At 46.4% G+C, this 9,965-nt stretch overlaps 1 protein-coding gene across 1 annotated transcript in view; it reads left to right on the top strand.

Moving 5' to 3' along the window:
- Positions 1-427: 427 nt before the first annotated feature.
- Positions 428-9,965, top strand: part of GRIN3A (glutamate ionotropic receptor NMDA type subunit 3A) — a 68,088-nt gene continuing 58,550 nt past the window's right edge. Inside the window, exon 1 of the mRNA XM_052700872.1 lies at positions 428-1,147. Within this exon, the coding sequence (XP_052556832.1) occupies positions 428-1,147 (720 nt within the window). The remainder of the gene's footprint in view (positions 1,148-9,965) is intronic.

Genomic DNA, 9,965 nt, shown 5'->3' with positions numbered 1-9,965 from the left:
CGGGCGACTCCCTGCCGGCGGGGGCGGCGGCGACTACAAGTCCCGGCTGCCCGGGGAGGAGCCGCTCGCCGTCCCTCCCGGTGGGAGCGCAGCGCAGCCCAGCGACCGCCCGCAGCCCCGCCGCCCGGCAACTTTTCTTGCTCTCTCCGGAGCCAGGCAGGGGAGTGCGCCGGTGGCTGCGGAGCGGAGCCGAGCTGGCAGACGGCCGGGGGACGGCACGGGGAGAGGCACCGCGCGGGGAACCGCTCCGGGGGCGGCGCGGGGGCCGCCCCGGGGCCGTCCGGCTGCAGCCCGGGCTCCGCGAGGGGCGGGCCGGGGGCTTCACTCCCCCCCCCCACTCCCTCCGGCCCCGGGGCGGGGGCGCGGCGGCGGGGCCCCATGGGCGGCGGCGGGGACGGCTCTGCGCCGGGTTCGCCCGCCGCGGCTGATGCCGCTGCCGGCCGCGCGCGGGGCGGCTGAGGCGGGGTGGGCCAGAGCCGGAGCCGGAGCCGGGGGAGGCGGCGGGCGGCGGCGGCGGGCCATGTGTCGGCCAGGGGTGCGCGGGCTCCTGGGCCGGGCGTGCCTGCTGCTGCTGCCTCCCTGCGCCCTGGTGCTGGCGGCGGTGCCCGGCTCCGCGTCCCACCCGCAGCCCTGCCAGATCCTGCGGCGCATCGGGCACACCGTCAGGGTGGGGGCCACCCACCTGCAGCCCCGCGGCCCCTCCGCCGCTTGGAGAGGGGAGGCGGCGGGCGGCGGCCCCGAGGGGGAGGTTGCGGCGGGGGCTCGGGGCCGCCGGCCGGGGGGCGGTGGGGAGCGGCAGCCGGGCCCCGCTCCCTCGCCGCGGGACGCGCTGCTGCTGGCCGTGGCTAACCTCAACGGCGTGGCCGGGCTGCTGCCCTACAACCTGTCCCTGGAGGTGGTGATGGCGATCGAGGCGGGGCTGGGCGACCTGCCCCTATTCCCCTTCTCTTCCCCCAGCGCTTCGTGGAGCAACGACCCCGTCTCCTTCCTACAGAGCCTCTGCCACACCGTGGTGGTGCAGGGGGTCTCCGCCATCCTCGCCTTCCCGCAGAGCCGCGGGGAGATGCTGGAGCTGGACTTCGTCTCGGCGGCGCTGCGCATCCCCGTGGTCAGCATCGTACTGGGAGAGTTCCCCCGGCGGAGCCCGGTAAGGAGATTGGGGGGGGGGAGGAGGGGATGCAGCGCTATGCCCGCATCCCGGGAGCCCTGCGGGGTCGGGGCGCGGGGAGCGATCCGGCATGGGGAACGCGCGCCGGTTTCGGGGCTGCCGGAGCCGTCCTGCACCCTCTCCCCCTTCCGGCGTTCTTTCCCAGTGGTGGCAGCTCACGAGCATCCTGTTCCCGCACAGGAGACGGCGACTCGGCTGTGAGAGCGAAGTTGAGAGCGCGGCGTGGTTTGCCGTGCGGAGTTGCAGGGCTGAGATTAGATAGCGGCTCTTGCGGTGCAGCCCGTGCGGTGTAAGAGGCGATCCTCTGTAGAGGCTTAACTTGGCTTTTGGAGAAGCTTCCCACACCAAAAGAGGGTCGTTAGCGAAAAGGAGGGGGAGACGGGGGAGAGAGTAATGTTTTTATTTATTACTTTATGTATTTATTAGTGGTCGAAATGCTTTGCAGAGTTCGCGTGGGGTAGTATCTATGGACTGCTCACCCGGTGACAGTTTTCAGGGAAGTTCTTCGCTCTTGGCTTTTCATTGAGCATTTCTGTTACTTGTAGCTCATGCATCACTGCTAGTTTGATTTGTGGAGTATTGTAATGCTTACCTAAAACAGTAGAATGGCTAACTCTGTCTGCATTTCATTGTGTAGCTGAAGTCATAGTATCAGAAGTCAGTGCCTAACTGCCTGAGGCACAATCTAAGGCAGCATCCCAGGAGTGCTGAATTATCTGCCATGCAGAGGTGGCATCCTTGTGTTATAAGCTCTGGGAAAAGGTGATGGTGGTTCAGTATGCTGCAAATGCAGGCTCAGTGCCATAAGTCACGTCCGGGCAAAGGAGTGGGAAGAAAACACACCTTTCTGTGCGGCCCACACAAGGGAAATTGTGGTAAGATGGCAGAAGCTGCCATTTAAGTAGCCAGGTGGAGCAGTTCCTTTATGTAGAAGGAGATAGCACAACTTTGCACTCAGAATTTAATTAGAAAAAAAAAAAAAAGAAAAAAAAAAAAAAAAAGATTACCAACTGAATTTTCTTTGCAAAAGCAAATAGAAATCCCACCCTGGATCAATATTTTCTGTATATTTTTTGGTATTAAGAATGTAACAGAAAGGGTAGGAAAAGAGCTAGTTTGTAATTGGAGGTGTGATCACTGTGTGCTGCTCTAAACTCTGCTGGTTTTCTCTTGCTTGACAAGAAAGGTAGCGGGTTTCTCTACAGATTATGCATAAACTCAAGGGTGATCCATTCTTCTGAATGCCACTTGTTCATATGTGCATGATGCCAGTAGCACCCAAGTTAGCTGAGTGACACCAGCCTACCAGTTACATTCCCTATTGTACCTGAGCCAACAACCAAAGTTCCCTGAAGACCAGAGCCTGAACCATCTCATTGCTCTGTCAAAATCAGAATTATTTTCTCTTCCATGCCAGATGGGAGTAAGTTCATCTGGAGCTGCCTGAGGACACAGCATATGTTAAACGCATATCATGCAGGACAGCAGTCATTGTTCCTTTCACAGACTTCATGGTTCCTGCTTAACTTTCACACTCTCCTCAGTGTGGAGCCAACTGTTTTCATTGGATAAATCTGTCCAAATCAGGACTTTGTTCCTAAGCAGACGTTTAAATGTCATTGTCGTCTATGACAGTGAAATCAATGCCTGACTTTAAATCATATTTAAGTGCCGAGGAGATTCAGGGTTTTTTTTTCAGATCAGCTTAAAAAAAATCACTCTTCAAGGTTTTGTGGATATTAAAAAAATCTAATCTGTATTTAAAGGCCAGTATATTTGGCTATATATTTAGTAATACAAATCTATTCATCTCCAAGATCAGCTTGAAGAGCCTGCACATCCTTCTGAATACTGCTTCATACTTATACTTAACAAACACCATTCAGAAGCTAACTCACCTCATGTGTTTCCCAGAGTTGCAAGATTTCCAGCACCATCTCAGACCTGGGAGAGGCAGAGCGGTTGACCTGGGCAGCTCTGATGGCTTATTGCCCCAGGCTGGAGTTTTGTCTGTCCCTCCATCTCATGCTAGCATCTCATAGCCTCCAGACCTAAAAGCCCCAACACTGCTAGCTGACTGCTTTGGCTACAGGCAGCATTAGAGCAGAAAGTTGTGGGTAGCACAGTGGTTAGGTGAGATAGGCTTTGCCACTAAATAGGCTGAGCAGCCAGTGTTTTAGAGGAGGAAAGAAATGAAAGGTGTTGAGGGCTGCAATCTCAGTCTTCCCCCAAGAGGGTGGTTGGGCCCTGGAACAAGCACTGAGCTGCTGGAGTTCATGGATTGTTTGGACACCACTCGGACACTGGGGTTTGAATTTTGGGTGGTACGCTCTGGAGCCAGGAGTTGGACTCTGTGATCCTTGTGGTCACTTCCAGCTCTGGGTATTCTGTGACTGCGTTTCTGGTGTGGGAGCTGTCAGCCCAGAGAAGCCTCCCGTCCTGCTCTGCCTGGCAGAGCTCACTCTGCCTGTCTTCTCCTCACTGCTGCACAGCAGCATGGCCCAGGTCATGGCCTGCAGGCCTATGGCTTTCCATCCAGAATAGCAGTGAGCCCCCAGCGTGTTTGTCCTTGAAGTGCATTGCCTATCTCCTGTCCTGTTGGGAATGTTGCAGATGTGCGAACAAATATGACATATGTTAGGTGCTGTCCTAACAGCCCATCTTCAGTATTAGTTCGAGCTTTTGTTAGAATTGTTTTAAGGTCTAGTTTTCCAAGTTATGCCATGATGGGAATGTATAAATATAACACCTGTGCTGAACATCAACAGCCTTATTCATTCATATGGAAGATTATAATAAGCAGATATTTTTGTAATTGAAAAGTACTTGGATTTTTTAGTAAGTCTTCTGTAACGTGGCACAAAGCAATACTTGAAATGAAGAGGAAGGCTAGGATCTGGAACTGAAATTTATTTTAATAGCACTGGCTGTTGTCTTCATCACATGTGACGGTGTGCTTCAAACATGTGACATCAAGAGGAGGTACACAGTGTCAGAGCTGGGCATCAGAAGCCAGCTGGATGATTAGTGCTTTTGAATGCTGTGTCTAAGCATCCTTTTAATGTCTGTTCTTCGTTAAATTCTTCTCTTCTGAAGTTCAGAGAATGACAAAGCTAACAGCGCTCCTCCACAACAATTAACAATGACTTGGCAACAACCATCACAGAGATACAGCATTGAGGGTTGTGTGTGTCAGAACACACACACAGCTTCAAGGGATGCTCTGCAGAATAAAATGTGACATATTTTTCTTTTGTTTTGATTTGTATATGTGATTTAGTGACTAACATAGACTGACAGTAAATCCAGACACTGTTGTGACCTGAAAAAAGCTGTTTACTTTTCTGAATTTACTGTCAGTCCTGTAAATTTTCACACTTTCAGTAAGCAAAAATAACAATTTATCACCATCATTCAGCAAGCAGAAAACCACTGGATTCCTTTACATGAATGCAGATCACATTGAAGCTTTGACAGATCATTATTTTGGAGACGGCAGCTCACAAGCACTGATGTCATTAAGGCAGGACTTACCTTGTTAATTTTTTCATAACATACCACTTTTTCTTTTCAGTACTGCTAATGTCATTAGCTGTTTCTCTGGAGAGGAAATAGTGAACACTGCTAGGGAACATGAGCCACAAATAAATGCAGTGATAACAGAGCTAGGAGTTTGGGAAGGATAGCCTGTAATTTTATTTTACAGGTGATAGTATCAGGAACACAAGGGAGATAATGTTTGCAGCAGCTTTTGTCTGAACTTCAGAGCTAATGGACTATTTTCAGGGGGCTTCAGATAAATTGCTAACTGTAATGTCTTTTAACATTAGAAAGATTCTTTCCAGAGCAACAAAACAGAACAAAATAAATCTGAATCATCTTGGTTCCTTGGTTCCTGAAGTCCATACTTCATCTGGTTTCTGGAGTGACTGGAATTGCCAACACTTCTGATCACTGCTATGACTTCAGAAAGGGTAAAAAGAATACATAAATCTTGTGAAGAGTGTTAGTTTAAACAGTGAGTTTCCTGACAAATTAGCAATCTCATGCTCAGAGCAGAGGCTCTAAAAGAAAATGACCATTAGTATTTAACTTTAAAGGGATTAAGTTCTCTTTTGAAAATAAAAGGACCATGGGGGCGTGGAAGAGCTGTGCAGCTGATAGCGCAGGCACTTTTCCTCCTTCGAGCTATAATTGCATCAGAAAGTTATTTCTGATCTGCAGGGAAAAAAAAAAAAGAAAAAAAAAAAGAAGAAGAAAAGATATCTCATTGTCCAGGGGAGACTACAAAACACATGCCTAGCTGCAGCTTCTCGTACTTCATACTATCATCTCTAATCTGACTTGTTCCACATGTTGGAGTTTGTACCACATGCTGAACAGATGAGCAGTAAGTATGCAGTCATCCCTGTGATCACCAGTCCTCCTCACCTCACTGCATAAATTGTGGCACACAGTGGCTGGGCACCTCAGGGAGGTTTGTGAGAGATGGAGTTGGATTCGTTGGTCCGTACAGATCCCTTCCAGCTCCAGGTATTGTGATTCTATGAGGTTTCCTGGGGGAAAAAAAAGGAAACAAAATCTGGAAATGGCATGAAAACAAATGTTCAGTTGGTGTCAGGTGAAGGTCTCAGTGCTGTTCTGTTCTTAAAACTTCATAGTTTGGACCGCAGATATGCTATTAAGTGAAAGTCTTTCTACACTGCCTCCTAATGAAGTACCTCCTCTGGTCAGCTCTCCTAGAGCCATTGATTCCATCAAACACAAATTTCAGAGGTGCAATTCACATTTTGCTAGCAGTGTTGTTGTCGTAGTGCCATGAGTGAGATTTCTTTGTTGCAGCAACCCTCTGTTAAATGACAGCAGTGCCATGTTTGCTGACTGATCCTATTTCAGACAAGGTGACCTCTGGTACCTTTTGGGTGCTGCCATCTCCTGCCTCTCACTTGCTCCTCCTCCCTGGTATCCTACACTGTCTTCAGATTGTTCCTTTAAGAATGGTTGAGAATGGTTTTTACCTGCGGCCCGGCATGTTGTGGAGCATTACAGGCTGAGACAAGCACAGCTTCAGTGTTTAATGAGTTGTCAGCTGAGGCCAGTCTGTCTGTTACCATAAACTTGGCAGATGCTTTGTGCTGATGGGAGAAAGTTGTTGTTTGTATTCTGTCCCATCACCAGAAACCTCCCAGGTTTTCTGAAAGTGGTGATGGCATAATGTTTGAAAGTTGCATTGGCATCTGATACATTGTGAAGTCTTCTTGTTAGTGCCATAGCTCAGGGTATATTTGTTTTTTTGAAATGCTGAGAAGTGGTGAAAGTTTATTTACTTAAGCTCTCTCCCTGAGTCCTTAATTCAGCATCACATTGAAGTGTGCTGAGGTGCACTTTTCCAAGTCTCACCTCTCAGTGCTATTTCCAACTTCTTTAGAAGGAAGCCTCTCAGAAAGCCATTGAATTTGCTATCCTGCCATTGGGCTTCTGGAATTAAGGGATCTTGCAGCCTATAGTATTTTAGTGTGATACATGATAAATGTACTTTGAGTTTCAAGAATGCATTTTCTTAGCTGTTTTATTGCTTGTGGAGAAACAGTGTTATGAGGTGAAGGAGTGTTTTCAGAAGTACTATTTCAAGACTTCACATTCTTTGTAACCGTAGAAGTTTACCTAGTATTTCTTACCATCTAAGTTGCCATGAAATATTTCAGCAGGCTTCTTATCATCTAAGTTTCTTAAACATCTTTGGTGCATAGAAGTGTTCTTGTTTTCTAGCATTTTTGGTTTCATCAACCAACCATCCCAGAGTTATTCACAGCCGTATTTTATTTTATTTTTTTATTTTCCTTTTTCCAAACAATTGTTACTTAAGGAAATGTTGGCCATGCCTCATTCTGAGTGTCTGTTTATTTCCAAGTTGGAGGGTATAAGTAGCACATACCAATCTAAGACACTGGAGACTGGGTAGTGCAGCATTATTTGAAATACATATACCAGAGATTCTCTGTTCTAGTGGCTTCAGCTCAACAGTGGGAAAACTGTCTCAATTACAGCAATGGTTTATTACCCAGATTCAGAATGTTCACTGAGTCTATAATTATTCTAGGTATTTGACTTCGTGAATCTTTAGATAAAATTATGTCAATGATCACTTTGTTCTTGAAGAACATCTACTTTTGTCAAGTTTTATCAAATCACATAGTCAAGTTTATAAGCTTTGTTGTGTTCTCAGTTATATCAGTTCCATTTGAAAAGAGTATAGAGGAGCTGCAACTGGGGAAAGAGGTGGGGGGAAAATGATTCTCACAATTGAATATTGGAAGGCACTTACTATATAAACTAAGAAAATTATCTTTCTTGAATTAATACAGAAACTAAAAAGTCTAACATGCATTTATCTCTCAGTCTCCTTCCTTGCTGTACTGATCATATGGTACTAGATTTTTGAAAAAATATCTGAGCTGTCTAATAACAGGATTTCTGCATTCCCCATCATGTGTTATTGCTGTGATGCAGGAAACACTGAGTTAACATCAGATTCAGTTGCAAACTTTTGTTATGGATATTTATAAAATGGTATTTTCCTAACTGAATAGATCTTTCATAGTACAGTGTACAAACTCATGTTGATAATGAGTGATTAAATTATGACAGAGGTAAGTGGTTAATCCTTACTGGGCTTAATGACACCTGCTGACAGAAGAAACACCCATATGGCATTCAGTAAGTAAAAACTAAAATTTTGTCCAGGCAGATTTGCTAGTAGATACTATATGAATACAAAATGTAGGCAATAAACAGAATATTAACAAAGAAAAGATTCTCTACAAATGTAAATCAGGATGTTCAGTGTAATTTCCACCAAGAATTTATTAATCACAAAAGCCTGATCAACCCATATTTGCACTAGAATATATGGCAGACCTCAGTAAGCTGTTGATCAATTCAATGTTCACAAATTCAAAGACCACTTACAAACATTTTCATTTAGATACAGTTAATGAGTTGTTTATTATTTAAACTCATGAGATAATGGAAGCATTAGAACTCAAATCTGTGTTGGATTTAGTTACTCATTTAAGTTATCAAATAAAAATGTTTAGCCTGTGTGTTCTATTCACTTCCTGCTGAGACTTCCTTATAATATTTGAATGTGAAAGAAATCCAGGTTTAGCAGAGATAAAATTTATGTATTTCTGTTAATCCCTAACAGTAATCAACAGAAAACTGGAAAAAGCAGTTTCTTTTCTCATTCCAGCGTTGTCTTCCCAAGAAGAATCATGTTTCAATTGATCTGAAAAAAGATCTTTTAAATAGTGTAAGGATTGTGTTTTCAGTCGAACAGAAGAGCTCACCAAATCACACTGCAGTTCTGATAGCTGTGTATTGGAGTTTATACTGAATAGCTAAAAGAAGCCAGAGAAAAGAAAGGAAAGAAAACAAGAAAGCTAGAGACATAAATGCAAGTGACACAAGGGCAGATAAGGAGAAAATAAACTGAATCAGGAAAGGAAGGAGTCTCTTTGTCTCTTAGTTTCTCTGACTCCAGAAGCATAAAAACAGAGTAATAGAGCTTTATGTGAAATTGCCGTATGAGGAGCCAGGGTCACCAAGCAGAGAGCCAAGAAGCTTGCCAGGGTTGAGTTGGCAGGGCTGCCTTGCTCGCTGGATAGGGACACTTGTCTCCAGCAAGCTGTGCTTCCCAAATGAGTCCTGCAGACATCTTGGGGAACTGCTAAGCCAACAGCATCATCATGGGGGATGCTAGGCATCTTGTAGTTCCAGTGTGTCCCTGTATCTGCAGGTAGACCAGGATTGTACCAACATATGCAACATGAGACCAGTAGGTACCCAACAGGATGGGAGCAAGTCCACAGCAGCTCTGGGATTGCATCATCTGGCATCAGTGGCTGTTCTGTACATCTGATCCGGTCCTGAAGTTCTTCTTGTTTTTGCATGTATCTCGTTAGCCAAAGTGGTCCCCACCACCATGGGGAGAGGATGTACAACAGCAGAAAAAGAAGTATTTAAGCTTGAGTAGACGGCAGTGATGGATGATTCATTTATTAAGGGAGTCACACTTGAGCAAAGCCATTTGTGCAAGGGACTCCTCAGCAGCGTGACTAACAAGTCCACAATCTGGCCCCAAGTGCTTCTCAGCTGTCACATCAAGCTCCGATTGTTACTTTTGGCAATTACTGACAAATAGACAAGAACTGCCAAGAGTGGGGACGGACACCACAAACTGCAGCAAGCTGTAGTGGGTGTCATCTGCCACCTGTTCAGAGCACTGCTGGGACATGGCTTTGGCTTTGTGTGGGCTTTCAGGACGTACCTCTGTTTAGACCTGACATTCAGTTCTTCATCCTGAGCTTACTGTGTCGTTTCCCCACAGAGCAGTATGATACAGCATCTTGCAGCCCTGTGTTGTATATATAGCCTATGCAAGAAGCAGGGACAGCAAGTGAGCTGGTGGTGCTGAGTCTCTTTCTCTCTCTGGGCTGTACCAAGCTGCTTGCTTGGCTTTCCCATTGCAGAAAGCTGACTGGAAGGTTTTTGCTTGGCACCTGGGGGGAAAGATCTGCTCACCAGCATGCTGGCTAATTAGCTTTTATCAAGAGTGCCGCAGTCACCTGAATATGTCCAACTGCAGATGGGGAGGTAGAGATGAGGGGGGAAAGTGAGTGTGATCACAGGTGCACCCTCTGCTGCCAGTAAAGTGCAGCAAATGGGTAAATTACTGCAATATTTTGATTGTTGCTGTTATATAGGAGAAGTCAAATGTCAAGAAATGCAGAGACAG

The sequence above is a fragment of the Tympanuchus pallidicinctus genome, unplaced genomic scaffold (assembly GCF_026119805.1).
Source record: "Tympanuchus pallidicinctus isolate F22 unplaced genomic scaffold, pur_lepc_1.0 scaffold4, whole genome shotgun sequence".
Lineage (NCBI taxonomy): Eukaryota > Metazoa > Chordata > Aves > Galliformes > Phasianidae > Tympanuchus > Tympanuchus pallidicinctus.
The sequence above is the reverse complement of the archived record's forward strand: the minus strand, read 5'-3'. Positions and strand labels throughout refer to the sequence as shown.